Genomic DNA, 16,460 nt, shown 5'->3' with positions numbered 1-16,460 from the left:
GCGCCCCCTAGCGGGCGGGCGGGCAAGGCGGGGACACCCCCCCCCCCCCCCCCAACGCCCAAGGACCCGCCGCAGAGTCCCGGAGACCCCCGGGGATCCCCCCTCCACACCCCCCCAGGGATCCCCCCCCTCCACACCCCCCCAGCGCCCCTCCCCAGACCCCCCTGCCCCCACGAACGCCCTCCAGCCCCCCGTAACCCTGCGCGGGGTCCGCCGGCAGCCCCCCGGCCGGGGGTGCCAATGGGGGGGCTAGCAGGAGCCAGGACAGCGAGCTCTCCTCTTTATTGAACAAGAAGGGAGGGGGCTACACGGCGAGAGGGTGGGGGTCCCCCCTGCCCCCAGTGGGGCGGGGGCCGCACAGGCACGGGGGGGTCCCCGCTGCTGCGTTTCGCAGCCAGCGAGGAAGACCTCGGCCCCGTCCCAGCGCTGGCGCAGGACACGGACGCCCCCCGCCGCCCTCGTCCCCGGGCACAGACACCCCGCGGCAAGGGGGAGGCACGGGGGAGCAGCGAGCCCGGGACGGGGGGACGGGGCTGAGAAGCCCCGAGTGGCCCCCGTGGGAAGGGCTGGAGCCCCCCCGGAGCACAGGGTGGGCAAGGGGCCAGGGCACGGCCCCCCAGCCCTGCGGCTCACTTCTTCAGGAGCTGGGCTCGGGCCCGGTTCAGCTTCTCCACCACGGCGGCGTCGGTGCTGGCGGTGCACTTGGACAGGACGAAGTTCATCTCCGTCTCGTTCTTGTGCTCGATGGCGGCATCGGCCGCCTGGTCCAGGTCCCTGCGGCAGAGCCGGGGAGCTGGGGGCGGCCTGGGGACGGGAGCGGGGCAGCAGCCCCAGCCGCCGCTCCCCCGCTCCCCGAGGCACAGCCCCAGCACGGGCGGGCACCCCAGGCAGCCCCCACCAGCTGCAGAGGACGAGGCTCAGGGTGCTCCCGGGGGTCTCATCCACCCCCGGTTCCCCCTGAGCCCCCCAAGTCCCCAGCCACGCCGCACGAGGAACCGGCTGCTCCTGCGGGCTCCGACCCTGCCCCACGCACCCCCGGCTGCCCCCCGGCCACCCCCGGGGCCGAGCCGACATACCCCACCAGGACGAAGGCCTTGACGCGCTGCTCGGGGGTGACGCGGGGTGCGTACTTCTTGGCCTCATAGCGGTTGTGGTGCTTCACCGAGATCTCCACGAAGGGCTGGAGAGGAGAGGAGCGGGGTGGGAGGGCGGGGGGCTGGCTGCTGCGCCCTCCTGGCCCCCAGCTCAGCCCTCGCCCCACGCGGTGCCCTCCTGCCGCCCCACGGCATGGCCCAGCCCCACGGGGCAGGGCTGGCCCCCTCCAGCAGGGAAATCTCTTACCAGGTACCCGATGGGCGACTTCTTGCTCTTGGAGAACTTCTCCATCTCCTCCCAGTCCCCGCGGTTGGCCAGGGCGCTGATCTTCAGCCACCAGTACCTGGGGATGCAGGTCAGGCCGGCTCCTCGAGCTGCCAGCGCCCTGCAGCCCCCCGACCCCAGCCCCGCAGCACGGCTCCCGCCCGGGGTGAGCCCCCAGCCCTGCACGGCGGAGCCCCCCGCGACCGACCTCTTGTCGGGGATCTTGAACTCCCGGTAGAGCTGCTCGGCTCGCTTGTGGTGGCCGTCCAGGATGAGGTTGGAGACGGTGTCGTGCAGCGAGAGGTCGAGATAGGGCTTGTCAAAGTCCTCCTGGAGGTGTCGCTGGAGCCGCAGGAGCTTGATCTGATCCTCTGTGGCCTGGGGGCAAAGCGCCAGCCTGAAGGCTCCCCGTCCCAGAGGGTCCCTGCCCCAGCAAGTGATGGCAGCAGCCCACCCAGCCTCGGCCGCGGAGCAGGGCAGGGGGACCTGCGGTGCCACGTCCAGCGGAGGCGGCCCAGCCGAAGCCCCGTGCCCGCCGGCGATGCTCTGCTCCTGCCCAGCCCCGCCGCGGCACCTCCCCGGCCCCGGCTGCTCTCACCTTGGCAGCAAACTCGTTCTTGGCTTTGTAGTACTCGTCCAGGGCGTTCTGCAGAGCTCCTACTCGCCCTTCGATGCGCTGAGGACAGAGAGCACGGCCACCTCACCCCCTGCCAGCACGGATGCCACATTGCAGGGACGGGGCAGCACCCTCGGAGCCCCCCAGGTGGGGCAGGAGGGGTGTCTGGTGCCGAGGCGCGGCCAAGGCAAAACCCCGGCTCTGCAATGCTTTGCTTTGATCCCCAGAGACGGGCAGAGCGCTGGGCCCTGCCTGGGACCCTGACCTCCCCGGCACAGGCAGGACAGGCTGGGTGCCTGCCAGCACAGAGCCCCGAGGGGACAACGGCCCTGGGGTACGAGGTGGGGAGGGTGGAAACCCCCCTGGCTGCAACCACCCGCCTGGCGCTGCTGGGCTGCATGGGGCAGTGAAATTCCCCCCTGCCCCTTCCCCAGCATGCCACCTCTCCCTGGCCATGTGGCTCCCTGGGCGAGGAGGAGCCAGCCCGGAGCCTGCCAGCTCTTCCTTCCCACTCCTCCTGCCGCTGCCGGGCACAAACCTTCTCCGAGTAGCTGGAGTGGACGTGGAAGTTGCCGAGCTCCTGGTGATTGTCGTCCTGGTTATACAGGTCCTTCAGCGTCTCCCGCTCCTGGTGCTTGCAGAACTGGGAAGCGATGGGAGGAGGTTAGGGCATACGGGGACAAGCACCGCGGTGGCTCCCGGGGACCGGGCGTGCGGTGGCAGCCCCTACCTGGCGGTACAGGCTCAGGGCCACCGGCTGGTTCTGCAGCGTCATGAAGAAGGTGCCGCGATTCAGCTCGTTCTTCAGGTGGAGCACGACGGTGTAGACTGGGGCGGACAGGGCGGTTCGGGAGCGGGGGACGGGGCCCCTGCCCCCCGCAGGGCTGGCCCCGGGGAGCAGCGCCGGGAGGGGAGCGAGGGGACAGCCAGGCGCGGGGCAGAGCCCCACGCTGAGGGCGAGCGCTGCCCCGTGGGGCTCCAGCAGCTCCCGCCACCCTCATCCCACAAGGCACAAAGCCAGGAACAGGCTTCCCCAGACCCCAAATCCCTCCCCTCCGCAGCAGAGCCCCTCCTCTGCCCAGCCCAGACCCTTACCCAGGTCGGTGTCCCCGCTCTCGATGGCTTTGCTGAGGGCCAGCTTGCTCCGCTTCATCTTCAGCAGCAGCGGGACCTGCTCCCCGGAGCGCGGCTCATACTCCAGCAGCTGCAGGCGGCAGAGGGGTCGTCAGCGCGTGGACGCCGCGCGTGACCCCCCAGCCATCCCACCGCCCAGCCAGACGTGCCACGGCCCCAGCCAAGAGACCTTGATGGCCAGCTCCGTCCTGCCGCAGTCGTAAGCCCGGGCGGCGATCTCCGAGTAGGAGATGCCCGGCGTGTCACCCAGCTTCTGGTTGATGGCGTGGGCCACCTCCTCATCGGACTTGTCCTTCTGCTGCACCTGGAAGGGCACGAGCGCAGAGGTCTCCACGTGGCCCCGGACGGGCAGAGCCCTCCGAGCTGCCTCCGTACCTTGTAGCAGGCCCAGTGGGCCAGGATGCGGCTGACGCCCTGGATCTCCGAGAGGCGCAGGTACTCGCAGATCCTGATGGCCAGGGGGTAGAGCCGCCGCAGGACCAGCCTGGCGTGGCACATGGCGGGTCAGCGGCACGGCCCCACGCGGGTCCGAGGAGTCGAGCAGCTCCGCCAGCCTCGCGGGGGGCTCCGAGCTTGCCCAGCGCCCGGCCAGGGGGACAGAGACCGTGGGGATGGGGACTGCAGCGTGGCCGGACACCGCCTCAGCCCAGGCTGCTCGGGGACGGGGCTGTCGTGCCCAGCTCACGGGGACCCTCACCTGTCCAGCAGGACCTCGATGGTGAGCCGCTTGTATCTGTGGGGACAGTCAAGGGACCACAAAACCCCACGGAGCACAGGCAACGCGTGCTGGGTGCCCGCCCCGCTCCTGGCAGCACCCCCGAGCCAGCCCCGGCGCATATGGCCGCAGGGCCAGGCCGGCTCCGCCAGCACCGCAGGCCAGCCCTGCGGGGTGTGATGAGCGTAGAGGTCTCAGCTACAGACCCCTGCCATGGGGCCCAGGGCACAGCTGGGGCCCAAACCCTGCGGGGCCACCAGCTCTGCAGCTCTCTCCTCCCCGTCTCGCTCCACCCCGGCAGGGCCTGGAGCCCCAAAGAGCACTGATCCCGCCTGGGCCACATCCTGCACACGCCCCAGGGTCACCGCTCATGCACCGTCCCACGGAGGATACTGGGTGAAGGTGAGGGGGATGCCGATCTGGTAGTCCCGGATGGCGTTGAGCACCCGCAGGTCCTGGCACATGCGCACGAAGCTCTCCGGGGGGAACTTGTCGATGAAGCACTTCCCGAAGGAGGCTGCCTGTGGGAAGAGGCGTGCGGCACTGAGGCTGTGCCGGCCGCGGCACAACCGCCAGCCGGGAGGGAGATGCTTTCGGCCGCAGTCAAAGCCTCCCTGCGCCTCGCTCACCCTCAGCAGCGACTTCTGGGTGTCCGGCTCGTGCTCGTAGCCGGCTGCCTCAATGCACTGGCTCACCGCCTCCGGGAGCAGCTTCTGGTCCTTGATCTCCCGCAGGTACTCGTCTGCCTTCTGGCTCTCCTTCTGCAGGGGAGCACGGCCCGTGGGGAGAGCGGTGGGGTGCTCGCCGGCCAGGGTGAGCCCTGGGAGCCCCAGCACCCCTGGGAGCCCTCACCCCCAGCAGGGACCTCCGGGATCTCCCCCTTCCCATCACCGCAGGATAACGCTGGCAGCGGTTTGCATCGGAGCCACCCCAGCCTCCTCAGGGGCCGGCAGGACCTGGAGAGGGGCAGCGGGCCGTACCTCGTACTCCTTCTGCGCCTCCAGCAGAAGCGCCCCTGGGGCCATGGAGGCGATCTTGAAGATCTCCTGGCTGGCCTCTGCAGATGGGGGGAAAAACAAGACATGTGAGAGGCTGCCCCGGCCCAGGCGCATCACCTGCACCCGCTGCAACCCGCCCCCCCACTGTCCCTGCTGCAGCTCTGGGACCCCAGGAGAGCCCGTGGCGGCCCCGTCCTTCGGCGGGGTGGGAGCACGGCCACCGCCGGCCCGAGCAGCGGGGCAGAGCCGTGTCGATGGACAGCGCCGTGTCGATGGACAGCCCGGGGCCGCTCTTCCAGCCCTGGCGACTGCAGCCCCCAGTAAACACCAACCCAAGGGTCCAACAGACGGAGGCAGGGGCAGCTGCCAGGACACGCAGGGCCCAAGGACCTATTCCCCCCGCAGAGCCACAGCAGCTCCCGGGCAGCTCCGCTCTGGAAGCACGAGGGTGGCAGCAGGGCAGGAGGTGAGGAACAGTTGTGCTGAGCTGTGCCAGGCCTCAGCTCAAAGCACGGGGGCTCTGGCAGCAGGAGGGGGAGACAGGGGCACAGCAGAGATGGCAAAGCAGGGGAGCAGAACTGGCACGGTGCTGGGGAAGGAGGGAGCCCAGGGCCAGGCGAGGGACTGGGTTCAGAGCCCTGCACTAGGCACTGGTGGGGCTCAGGGCACGGCTCTACTCCGCCGCGGGACCCTTGCCACCTCCTCAGCCTCCAGAAAGGGCTGGGCAGGCCGGAGCCCTCCCCCCCAGAGCTGGGGACCGTCACGGGCCGCATCCTGGGCGCAGAGCGGTGCAGGAGAGACCTGCCCGCCCGGGCGCGGGGGGTCCCGCTCAGCCTCGCCACCCGGCGCCGTCTCACCTGGGATCTCGTGCAGGAACTCGTGGGAGGTGCGAGACAAGATCCGCACCCCGTCCAGCTCCGGCACCAGGTAGGAGTCCTCATCCAGGACAAACCTGCGCTCCCCGCTAAGGGCTCGCGGGAAGAAAGCGGCTCTGGGGGCAGCCCAGCCCTGCCGAGGGCCAGCCCCAGCGATGCCAAGGAGCGACCCCTTGGAGCCCCCATCCCCACCGGCTCGTGCCCCCCCCCTTTCCGCGGAGAGGCATCAGGGCACGGGATCAGCAGCTGGGAGGGACAGGAATCCCCCCACCCACGGCAGCCCTCGCCCTTGGGGAACTGGGACCGGACCTCGGCAGGGACAGCGCTTTGGTGGCTGCCAGCACCAGCGCTGCCCTCGGAGCCGAGGGGGAGCGGGATCCCCTCGGCAGGAGGGCTTGGAGAAGGGGGCAGGGGCTGGGGGGCAGACAGGAGGGGTTTTTGCTGCTGTACAGGACCAGGTTGGCCGGGGCCACGCAGGGGAGATAGTGACAAAACTGCAGAGGAGAGGAACAAGTCCAGCCTCCTCTGACTGCCCTGGGGGGCCGCTGACACCACTGGTGTTCCCGGAGCCCCCCTTGCCCACGACAGAGATGGCGGTGGCCCAAGGAGGGCCTGCAGTTTGGGCTGCCCTTCGCAAACAACATGTCTTTCCCAAAGGATACTGGATGCACTCCGTGGAGTTCCCCGCCACCATCAGCTGCCGGTCCCAGGCCACCACCACGGCGCGCTGCCGGCTCCGGGGACGCATGCACCTGCCAGGGAGCCCCAGCCCCGGCTTAACCCTGGCCCAGCTGCAGCCCCCGCGCCTGGAGCGGGGACGCGAGAGGGTCCCTCTTGCCCCAGGGAGGCAGCGGGGTGGCCGCAGAGCCGAGCAGACCCCGGCAAAGGCTCAGGGTACCGGAGGAGCACGGGTGGGCATGGCCAGGGACAGAGGAGGCTGGCGGAGAGACCACTCACCAAACCATCTGCTTGGGCGGAGAGCGGATGCTGCTGTTGAACTCGCAGAGCTTCTCCTGTGGCAGGGGAGAGCTGGGTCAGGGGGACGGCGGCGCAGGGACGGGCGGCATCGCCTGTGCTGCCGGGGCCACGCGCCGAGAGCAGCTGCCGGGGGATGAGCAGCACAGACCAGGCTGCGCTGGGCATCGGGAGCGCGGGTGCTGCTGTGTGAGCGGGTCCTGCAGGAGCACCCGGCCCCATCTCCAGCTCTGGAGGCAGCCAGGGCTGCCGCTGCCGCAGCCAAAGGGCGAGGACACTGTGTAAGCACTTAAAACGAGCGTAAGAAACATTCCTCCGCTGCTGTGGCACACAGCTTGACTGCATGTAGAGCAAGAAGCTGCTTGTGTTCGACTGAGAGCCAGTAAGTGACCGAGGGCGAAAGGAGAAGGACTGGTCCGGGCGGGCATGGGAGGCGACCCACACCTCACCAGCAGGAGCCCCACAGCGCGGGGGAATTGGCAGGGCAGAATGGAGACTCGCAAGCAGGGCCCCTACGCCGAGGTGACCACGCCAGCAGGGGTGATGAGGCTGAGCCTACCCAAGGAACAGTACCAGAACCACCGAGTTTGGGCACGGACGTAACAGAACTGTGACTGCGAGGCTGACCTGCACACCCGAGTCCGTGGGGACCCCGAAGGAACCTCCGTGGGCACCCACCCTGCCGGATCTGGCTGCCAGACAGGGAGAGAGGGGTGGGCCGGCACCCCAACACCCCGCGACGGGGAGGGAAGGGAGACGCTCACCTTCAGCGTGGCCAGCCCCATCCAGATGTAGCCGGTGTCGGTGAAGAGCGCCAGGCAGCGGTAGTTGAAGGAGACGGCCATCTGCAGATAGGTGCCGGCGGAGGGGCTCATGCCAGGCGGGGTCTGGGACGGGGAAAAGGAGAGGGTGACGCCTGGGGGGCACGCTCTGGGGACACAGGACGTGCCGCACGCCGTCACCGACGCTGCGTAAGGGGCTGAGGGCTGGTCAGAGCCGGGGTATCCCTTTCCACCCTGCGCCTGCTCAATCCTCACCCCTTTGCCCCCGGCCAGGACGGGCCCAGATGTCCCTGCTGTACCCACCCACCCGTGGGACAGGGGCTGCAGCCCGCCCTGCTCCCTGCGGACGCCCGCCGTGGCTCACTCACCACCACGGAGCAGGAGGTGTTGTCCAGGAGGTAGAGGTCCTGCCCGACCGCCAGCAGGACGATGGTGACTCTGTCCTGGGACAGCACGGCCCAGCAGGAGGGTGGCTTCTGCAGACCTGCCAGGCACCAGCGTCAGGCCCCCGCGCCCGGCCGGAGCGCGGGGCAGCGGGGAGGGGACGCACCGGGAACCTCGGGCATCCTGCGCAGCTTCAGGTCGTCGATGTTGGTGGTCAGGGAGAAGCGGTGCGCCCCGGTGAGGATGGCCACGCCGGTGCCGTACTCCGTGTGGAAGACCTTCGCCTCCAGCACGTGGTTCTGCAGCACCTCCTGTGCCACGGAGAGAGAGCTGGGCCCGGGCCGGGGCAGCCAGGGCTCGGCACCGCGCTGCCGCTGCTCTGGGAACGAAACCGCCCCCGGGAGGAGCGAGCCCAGCCCTGTGCTGCACTGACGCAGGTGTCCCAGCTCAGACAGGCCTCGCTCCTGCAGCGAGGAGGGGATAATTCTGGCCCCAGGGGCCACGGGGACAGTTGTCAGCTCGTTCCTGAAGGCAGGCAGGCCTGCAGGGAGGCTGGGAGAGCCCCAGGCTCCCCACCGTGGCCCACGGGGCTGGGGGAGTGCTCAGCTCACTTCTCCGTCGCACAAACCCAGCCCCGGGCATCTCTTGCGCTCCCCGTCCCGCCCCACTCACGTTGCCCATGCTGAAGTGGCGCTTGAACTCGCAGAAGAGGTTGTAGATGAGAACGGTGCCGTCCTCCTGGATGCACAGCAGGTCCTCGCTGGCCGTCCAGCCCAGCTGCACCAGCTGGCCGCTCTTCCACTGCAGGCAGGAGACACGTGAGGCCATTACAGGGCTGCCCACCTCCCGGCCGGCCCAGCCCCAGAGATTTCCCTCCAGGAGATGTACGTGAAGCCAACGGCCACGGTTGGGCGTCTGCAGCTGTGATATGGCGCTGCCCTGGCTCTGCAGGGCCCTGCGCTTGCAGCAGCTCTCCCTGTCCCTCCACGTCCTCGCTGCCCTGTGCCCGCCCCAGCCCCGGAGAGCGGGGAAGGGGGGATGCTCCTGCGGTGCCAACGCTGCTGCTCCCGTCCCCACCCCGTCCCCTCCTCCCAGGGCTGGGCAGCCTCCCCCTCCCTGCAGCTCTCCCTGTCCCCTCGCACACACCACCGCTCCCGAGCGGCTCCTCCAAAGCCTTCAGGGGGCTGCGGGAGCGGCGCGGAGCCATCGCCCCGGGGAGCTTCGGGTGCCGAGGACACACGGCAGCATCCCGCATCCCCACGGAGAGACCAGAGGAGCTGCCCAAGGGCACGCAAGCGAGTGGCGCAGGCAGAGGTGACGGCCGGCCTCGCAGCCCGGTGATTCACCGGGTAACCCAGCCACACAGCCTTCGGTGCCGCCGGCGAGCCCTTCCGCAGCCCCCCCGCATGCGGGTTTATCGCTGCGAGGGGCAGAGACCTACAGCCTCCGGCATTGTCCGGGGGGGCAGCCAGGGCTGTCCCGAGCCCCCCGGCACGCCACGGACCTCACGGAGCACTCGGGGCGCAGCCCAGAAGAGGGGCAGCTCACCGGGACGCTGGCCAGGAGAAGCCCCGAGGCCGAGTAGATCTCCAGCAGCGGGCGGGCGCTGGGGGATTTCTCTTTCCGGGCGTTGTTCTTCAGCAGCGCTGCGGGCGGGATGGGACGGGATGGGATGGGATGGGATGGGACGGGACAGGACGGGATGGGACAGGGCCGCTGAGCCGCCACCGCCGCGGCCCCGGGACAGCCCCGATCCCGGGGCTCCCGCCCCAGCGCGGGCTCCCGGGGGGCCGGGGCACGGCCCTACCTATGGGCCCCCCGTACGGGGCGGCGGCCACCAGGCAGTCCCGCAGGTCCTCCTTCAGGTTCCACTCCATGGCGTACAGCTCGAACTTCCTGCGGGCGACAGACGGACGGATGGATGGACGGACGGGCGGCAGACCCAGGGATGGCGGGGCGCTGGGGACTCCCTGACCGGCCCCGGGACCCCCCAGCCGGCCCCAAGGCCCGTGACCAGCCCTGAGAACGCCCGAGCAGCCCGCAGCCGGCCCCGGGACCCCCCGGCCGGCCCCGGGGACGGGGAGCGGCTGCCTCCGGCCGGCACCGGGCCCGGGCCGCCCCGCGCCGCCGACCCCTCACCGGTAGAAGGCCTCCTCGCCCAGCGGGTTCCAGTTGGCCGTGTAACAGTCCATGGTGCGGGACGGTGCGGGCGCTGCCGCCGGCCCGGGCGCTGCCTGCGCTTCTGCCTGCGCTTCCGCCCGCCGGCCCCGCCCCGCCGCGACGCCGGCTCGGCCGCCGCCATCTTGAGTGAGGGCACGGGGAGAGAGGTGGGGAAAGGAACCGTCGCCATCTTCAGTGAGGGCACGGCGGGTCGGCGACGCCGCCATCTTCAGTGAGGGCACGGCCGCCCTTTCCCCGGGGTGTCCCCTGTCCCCGAGGTGTCCCCTGCCCCAAGGTGTCCCCTGACCCCGAGGTGTCCCCTGTCCCGGGGTGTCCCCTGTCCCCGAGGTGTCCCCTGCCCCCGAGGTGTCCCCTCTCCCGAGGTGTCCCCTGTCCCGGGGTGTCCCCTGACCCCGAGGTGTCCCCTGTCCCGGGGTGTCCCCTGTCCCCGAGGTGTCCCCTGCCCCCGAGGTGTCCCCTCTCCCGAGGTGTCCCCTGGCCCGGGGTGTCCCCTGCCTCGGGGTGTCCCCTGTCCCTGGGTGTCCCCTTTCCCCAGGGTGTCCCCTGTCCCGGGGTGTCCCCTGTCCCGAGGTGTCCCCTGTCCCCGAGGTGTCCCCTTTCCCCAGGGTGTCCCCTGTCCCGGGGTGTCCCCTGTCCCGAGGTGTCCCCTGTCCCCGAGGTGTCCCCTTTCCCCGGGGTATCCCCTGTCCCGGGGGTGTCCCCTCCCCCGAGGTGTCCCCTCTCCCGAGGTGTCCCCTGTCCCAGGGTGTCCCCTGCCTCACGGTGTCCCCTGTCCCGGGGGTGTCCCCTGTCCCGGGGTGTCCCCTGCCGCCATCCCAGTATGCCCCCCCAGCACCCCGGGGGTCCCTGGTTCCCCCCGTCCCCAGCACGGGGGTCCTCCCACCCTGGGCACCGGGGTGCCCCTGTCCCCGCGGTGTCCCCCCCGGGATGGCCCCGGGGCACGGGCAGCCCGGCGGGCAGGGGGGAGCAGGCGCAGGCAGCGGCGCAGGCAGGCTGCCGTGCACGGGCACATGCAGGCACATGCAGGTATGCAAGCTCGCAGGCACATGCACGCACGGCCACATGCACGCACGCGCACGCGCGCGCAACACGGACTCGCCCACGCGTGCACACGCCCCAGGTAGGCACCCACGCGGCTGCCGCACAGGTCGCTCTTTATTTCTCACTGCTAGAAAATCAGGAAAGGCCCCAGCAGCCCCGGCCAGGCGCAGCCGCCGTCCCCACTGCCGACCCCATGCGTGCGCCGCGGCGGTGCCCCGCGTGCTGGGGTCAGGTGTGCTGTGGCGGTGCCTCGCGCGCCGGAGCCGGGGATGCTGCAGCGGTGCCTACCGTGCCAGGGTCGGTGTCAGGGGGGCCACCGCGGCGGCACCTCGCGTGCCGGGGCTGGGGTCAAGCGTGCCATGGTGGTGCCCCACGTGGCGGTGCCCCACGTGCCAGGGCCGGGGTCAAGCGTGCCATGGCGGTGCCCCACATGCCGGGGTTGGGGTGCCGTAGTGGTGTCTCACGTGCTGGGGTTGGGGTGCCGTGGCGGTGCCTCATGTGCCAAGGCTGGGGTCAAGCGTGCCATGGCGGTGCCCCACGTGCCGGGGTTGGGGTGCCGTGGCGGTGCCCCACGTGCCGGGGTTGGGGTGCCGTGGCGGTGCCTAGTGTGGCGGGGTCGCGGTGCGGCCGGGCAGGTCGCAGCGGTAGTGGAAGATCTGGAAGCAGAGGAGGCTGCCGAGCAGCGAGGGGCTGAAGGCACCCACCTTCCTGAAGCCCTGGCCCTCGTAGAGCCGCTGGGCCGCCACCTGCACCATGGAGGTGGAGAGGACCACCGCCCCGTACCCCCGCGCCCGGGCGAAGCGCAGCACCTCCCCACAGAGCGCTTTGGAGATGCCCCGGCCCCGGTAGTCCTTGCTGACCGACATTCGCTTCAGCTCCAAGGCCACCCCTCTCTCTGCCGGGTCCAGCGGCGGTGCCACGGCCACCATGCCCACCACGGCCCCCCCGGCCTCCGCCACCCAGAAGCAGGAGTCGGGCGCCCGCAGGTAGCTGGCGGGGATGTCGCGGAGGTCGGTGCTCAGCGCCTGCTGCACGTAGGAGGTGCTGAAGGAGCGGACCAGGAACCAGGCGGCCACCAGCGCCAGCGTCACGGCCCCCAGCCCCAGCACCCAGTAGCCGGCAGCCGCCCGCACCGCCACGAAGAGGACCAGCAGCGCCAGCTTCGCCCGCGCTGAGCGCAGGACGTGGCGGTAGCCGGCCAGCGTGTGCTCCAAGATGCCGCGGGCGAAGAGGGTCCGCACGGCGTCGTAGTCCTGGTCCCGGTACTGCCGGATGCGGTAGGACGCCATGGGCTGCCAGCACCTGCGGCGCGGCACGGGGGCGTCAGGGCAGTGCCCGCCTCGGATGGGGACCCCCGGAGCATCCCCAGACCCCATTGCCGGGACGGCACAGCTGGCGAACGGGTGGGAGTCGCTGCCTGAGCACCGTGCAGCCGCGTTAGCCGCCGCCGGCTGGGCACCAGCCTGCGCTCTGCATCGCCCCGCCGGCACAATTGCCCTCTTCTCACTAAAAATCACCGTCACCAGCCTTGCCTGGGGTGGGCATCGGGGAGCGCTGGCCCCCAGCCCCTTGCGGGGTTCCTGCCCCAACCCCCCGACCACCCGGGGATCCCATGAACCCCTCGGTGCCGTGGCAGGAGCAGGGCAAAGGGAGATGGCAGGGGGTGACGGGCACAGGGACCCCCGGGGGCTGCTCGGGCCACGCCGCGGGCTTGTGCCCCTGCCCCGGGGAAGGGGTTGGGGGCCCCAAGCTGCTGGAAACCCTGCACCGGCCGTGTTACCGGGGCCTAAGGGGGAGCGTGGCCTCAGCCCCCCCCCATCCCGGGGTCCCGGCACCCCGCACCCCCCCCGCCGCTGCTACCGGCTCTGCCGTTCCGCAAACCGGGGACCACAGCTGTGCAGGTCCGCTGGCAAAGAGGGGGGGTCCCTTGCCAGACCCCCAGGGTCCGGCAACCCGCCGTGCACGGTGGGGGGGGCCTTTGCTTCCCGCAGCCCCGGCGCTGGCCTGTGCCGGCAGCTGCCACCGCTGCCGCAGAAAGATGCCGGCTCCGTTCAGCCCATCGTTCTGCAACCCTCGGTGGTCTCCCCCGTCTCGGGGGGAAGCACCGGTAACGGCACCGGGCTGTACCCCCGGCTTGGCCCTTACCCAGGTTGACGGTAGCTCCGGAGACGCGGCAAGCGCAGGCGCCGAAAGGGGAAGTGCCACCCCCGCCGATGGCGGAACGCTGCCATAAACCCTGCCGAGGTTATGGGGTCACGCTCAGCCTCCGCTGGGGGGGATGAGGGGGGGGCTGCTTCTGCGCAGGGACGGGGAACCCGGGCAGTGGCGGGGGACGGGCAGAGCCCGTCCCCCGCCACTGCCCGGGACCCCCGTCCCTGCCAAACGGAGATGCTTCGGCACCGGACCCCCACCGTGGCATGTTTAACCCCTTTGCTGCAGCCCCCTCCACCCCGAGCTCCCCTTTGGGGGGGGGGGGGGGGGCAGTGGGCTGAGCCCCACTGGGGACTTCGGACCCCACCGCAGGCAGCGGCGGTGCCCGGTGCGGCCAGGCTCCCTGCCAGGAGGCTGGGGCTCGTTTTATGACCGTGTCACCTTTCATCCCTTGAGCGAAGGCCACCGGGGTCCAAGGCGGGGGCACAAGGAGCCCTTGGGGACGGCCAGCCCGCAGGAGCGGGTGTCCTCACCCCACGGGACCGGCTGGCAACCGGCTGACCACCGTCCCCCACCCCGGGGTGCCCACTGGCACGGGGGTCTGGGGGAAACACGGGAGGGTCGTCCCCGTGGCCTTACGGTGACGCCCGTGGGTCCGGGTGGGTACCGTCCATACCAGACCCTTCCCATGGGTATGCCGCGGGGGTCCTTGGGGTGCCGGGGACCCCCATCATCCCACCGGGGTGGCCCTGTGCTAGCGGGGGAAGAACGACCCAGCCCAGCGCTGCGGATGGTCCTTTATTTCTTCGCCTCGTACGGGGCCAGCACCCGACCCGCAGGCACCGTGGAGCAGCCAGAGGGGGACACAGCTGGGGGTCTCCCTCGGGCGGCCACGTACCCCCCAGGGCGCAGGGGGGCATCAGGGCCAGGCAGGGCACAGCCTCCCCCCGGCAAGCCAAACCCCGGCGGGGTGGGGGCGGCTGCCCCGGCCCCTCCTCTGCACCCCACAGCCCCCCACTGCACGGGGCACGGGGGTCCCTACCCCCCGCGCCGGCGTGCAGCACACTCCCTGAGAAGCAACGCCCGCACGGCTGCGTGGCAGGGCACGAGCCGGGGGGCCCAGCGCCCCGCGGCAGCGCCGTGTCCGGCAGGCACGGTCAAGAGCAGCAGCCCGCGGCGCAGCCAGCACGGCGGGGCTCCGGGCACGGGCTCCCCCGCTGCCCCTCGGCCCCCACGCCTGGCCGTGCCGGTGCCGCGATGCCCACCCTCCCCGGGGCCGCGGCAGGGCTCAGGGCGCGCCGGACAGGTCGTAGCGGTAGGTGGTGACGGTGCAGTTGGCCAGGCGGCCGTAGGCAGTGGGCAGCACGTAGCGGCGGTGCTGGCGGAAGCCCAGGCGCTCGTAAAGGGCGCGAGCCTCGTGCTGCAGCATCAGCGTGTTGAGCACCACGGCCCGGCAGCCGCGCTGCCGCGCGAAGGCCAGCGCGGTGCGGCCCAGCGCCGTGGCGATGCCCAAGCCCCGGTAGTCCTTCCGCACCGACATCCTCTTCAGCACCAGCTCCCCGTCGGTGGCGGCGGCGCCGCCGTTGTCGACCGGCCGCACGCCCACCGTGCCCACCACCCGCTCGTCCGCCTCCGCCACCCAGAACCGGGCGCCGGCGCTCTCGGCGTAGGCGGCCCCGATGTCCCGCAGGTCGTCCCCGAGGCAGCGGTCGATGTAGGCGCTCCAGGCGCAGCCCAGGAGGTGCCGGGCCAGGGCCAGCAGCAGGGTGAGGGCCAGGACGGGCAGCAGCAGGGAGCGGGCGCTGGCCAGCAGCAGGCCGAAGGTGCAGCCCAGCGCCAGCAGCGCCCAGGGCTGCCGCAGGACGTGCAGGCACAGCGCCGGCGCGTACTCGCTCATGCCGGTGGCGAAGACCTCGCGCACCGCCTCGTAGTCTTCATCGCGGTAGGGCCGGATCCGGTACTCCGCCATGGTGCGCGCTGGGGCGGAGCGGGGGGGGCTCAGCCCCGGTAAGCGTCCCCCACCGCTGGGGCCGGCTTGGGGGTCCCGCAGGCGCTGGGCCATTGCGGACAAGGCAGCGGCCGCCCCCAGCCCCACAGACCCCCCCCATCCCACAGAGCACCCCAGCCCACCCGCAGACACCCCCTCGCACCCCAGGGGCCTGTCCTGCCCCCGCTACCCCCGAGGGACCCTTCTCCGCTACCCCCCGCAGGGATCCCCCAGCTCCATGCAAGTCACCCCACCTCGCCCCCCCGGGCCCCCTCAGTCTCCCACAGATCCCCCCTCCAGTGTCCCCCTGTGGTCCCAGCACCCCACTGACCCCCCCCCCCCAGTCCCAGCACCCCACGGCCCCCCCCAGTGCCTCCCCACAGTCCCAGCACCCCACAGAACCCCCCCAGTGCCTCCCCACAGTCCCAGCACCCCACAGCCCCCCCCAGTGCCTCCCCACGGTCCCAGCACCTCTCAGAATCCTCTCTGTGGACCCCCCATGGTGCCAGTACCCCACAGAACCCCCCCCAGTTCCTCCCCCTGGTCCCAGCACCCCATGTCCCCACCCCAGTGCCCCCCCTATGGTCCCAGCACCCCACAGACCCCCCCTCCGTGGACTCCCAGTGCCCCCTCCCCATCTCAGCACCCCAGGGAACACCCCTTACATGGACGCCCACCGTGCCCCCATGGTCCCAGCACCCCCCGGCCCCCCTCCAGTGACCCCTCCAGTCCCAGTACCCCACAGACCCCCCCACCAGTGCCCCCCCATGGTCCCAGCACCCCCCGGACTCCCCCCAGTGCCCCCCTACAGTCCCAGCAGCCCCCGGATCCCCCCTCCAGTGCCCCCCCCCGGTCCCAGCACCCCATGACTCCCCCTCCACTGCCCCCCCATGGTCCCAGCACCCCCCGGCCCCCCCTCCCCGTGCCCCCCTCCATCCCAGCCACCCCACGGCCCCCCCTCCCAGTGCCCCTCCATGGTCCCAGCACCCCATGGCGCCCCCCCCGCAGTGCCCCCCCATGGTCCCAGCACCCCATGGCGCCCCCCCCGCAGTGCCCCCCCATGGTCCCAGCACCCCACAGCCCCCCCTCCCAGTGCCCCCCCATGGTCCCAGCACCCCACAGCCCCCCCCCGCAGTGCCCCCGGCCCCGCCCCCGCTCACCGCGCCCTCCGCCCGCACCCGCGCCGCCGCCAGCGCCCGCCTGACGCTGCCAGAGCCCGGCAGCCCATTGGCCGCCGCCACTGCCGGGGGGAACGCCCCTCC

The 16,460-nt window shown here is 71.8% G+C and overlaps 2 protein-coding genes across 3 annotated transcripts; both read right to left on the bottom strand.

The window, feature by feature from the left end:
• Window positions 1–259: 259 nt before the first annotated feature.
• On the bottom strand, window positions 260–10,135 carry VPS16 (VPS16 core subunit of CORVET and HOPS complexes). Of its 2 annotated transcripts, XM_082315961.1 has the most exons (24): window positions 9,978–10,135; window positions 9,646–9,734; window positions 9,387–9,484; window positions 8,511–8,639; window positions 8,005–8,149; window positions 7,823–7,938; window positions 7,437–7,559; window positions 6,655–6,710; window positions 6,360–6,449; window positions 5,680–5,774; window positions 4,805–4,881; window positions 4,454–4,585; window positions 4,218–4,345; window positions 3,807–3,842; window positions 3,485–3,593; window positions 3,279–3,413; window positions 3,071–3,179; window positions 2,706–2,803; window positions 2,514–2,618; window positions 1,958–2,035; window positions 1,568–1,737; window positions 1,342–1,438; window positions 1,077–1,180; window positions 260–774 (listed from the first exon to the last, which is right to left on the bottom strand). In XM_082315961.1, exons 1-24 carry the CDS (start codon window positions 10,028–10,030, stop codon window positions 630–632), a joined length of 2,517 nt encoding a protein of 838 aa, XP_082172087.1. In that variant the 5' UTR covers window positions 10,031–10,135; the 3' UTR covers window positions 260–629. The 2 variants fall into 2 exon arrangements, 1 of the variants encoding a protein (XP_082172087.1); XR_014228598.1 differs by lacking the exons at window positions 260–774; window positions 1,077–1,180 and having other exon boundaries at window positions 1,958–2,066.
• Window positions 10,136–11,178: 1,043 nt separating this feature from the next.
• LOC309592496 (uncharacterized protein) lies at window positions 11,179–16,398 on the bottom strand. The gene is made up of 5 exons (XM_082315922.1): window positions 16,359–16,398; window positions 14,503–15,188; window positions 13,206–13,296; window positions 12,921–13,113; window positions 11,179–12,362 (listed from the first exon to the last, which is right to left on the bottom strand). Exons 2-5 carry the CDS (start codon window positions 15,178–15,180, stop codon window positions 11,663–11,665), a joined length of 1,662 nt encoding a protein of 553 aa, XP_082172048.1. The 5' UTR covers window positions 15,181–15,188; window positions 16,359–16,398; the 3' UTR covers window positions 11,179–11,662.
• Between the last annotated feature and the right edge of the window lie 62 nt (window positions 16,399–16,460).

This window comes from Platalea leucorodia, assembly GCF_965183815.1.
Source record: "Platalea leucorodia genome assembly, chromosome: 6".
NCBI classification, from domain to species: Eukaryota; Metazoa; Chordata; class Aves; order Pelecaniformes; family Threskiornithidae; genus Platalea; species Platalea leucorodia.
The sequence above is the reverse complement of the archived record's forward strand: the minus strand, read 5'-3'. Positions and strand labels throughout refer to the sequence as shown.

Coding starts and splice junctions, on each gene's coding strand:
- VPS16 (XM_082315961.1), bottom strand. CDS start 10,030: ATGGACTGTTACACGGCCAACTGGAACCCGCTGGGCGAGGAGGCCTTC. Junction 9,485..9,645: donor CCCGTACGGGGGGCCCATAG/GTAGGGCCGTGC, acceptor TCCCGCCCGCAG/CGCTGCTGAAGAACAACGCC. Junction 4,882..5,679: donor GTTCCTGCACGAGATCCCAG/GTGAGACGGCGC, acceptor CCCCATCTGCAG/AGGCCAGCCAGGAGATCTTC.
- LOC309592496 (XM_082315922.1), bottom strand. CDS start 15,180: ATGGCGGAGTACCGGATCCGGCCCTACCGCGATGAAGACTACGAGGCG. Junction 13,297..14,502: donor ACGACCTGTCCGGCGCGCCC/TGAGCCCTGCCG, acceptor TAACCTCGGCAG/GGTTTATGGCAGCGTTCCGC. Junction 12,363..12,920: donor TTTGCGGAACGGCAGAGCCG/GTAGCAGCGGCG, acceptor GCCGCGCCGCAG/GTGCTGGCAGCCCATGGCGT.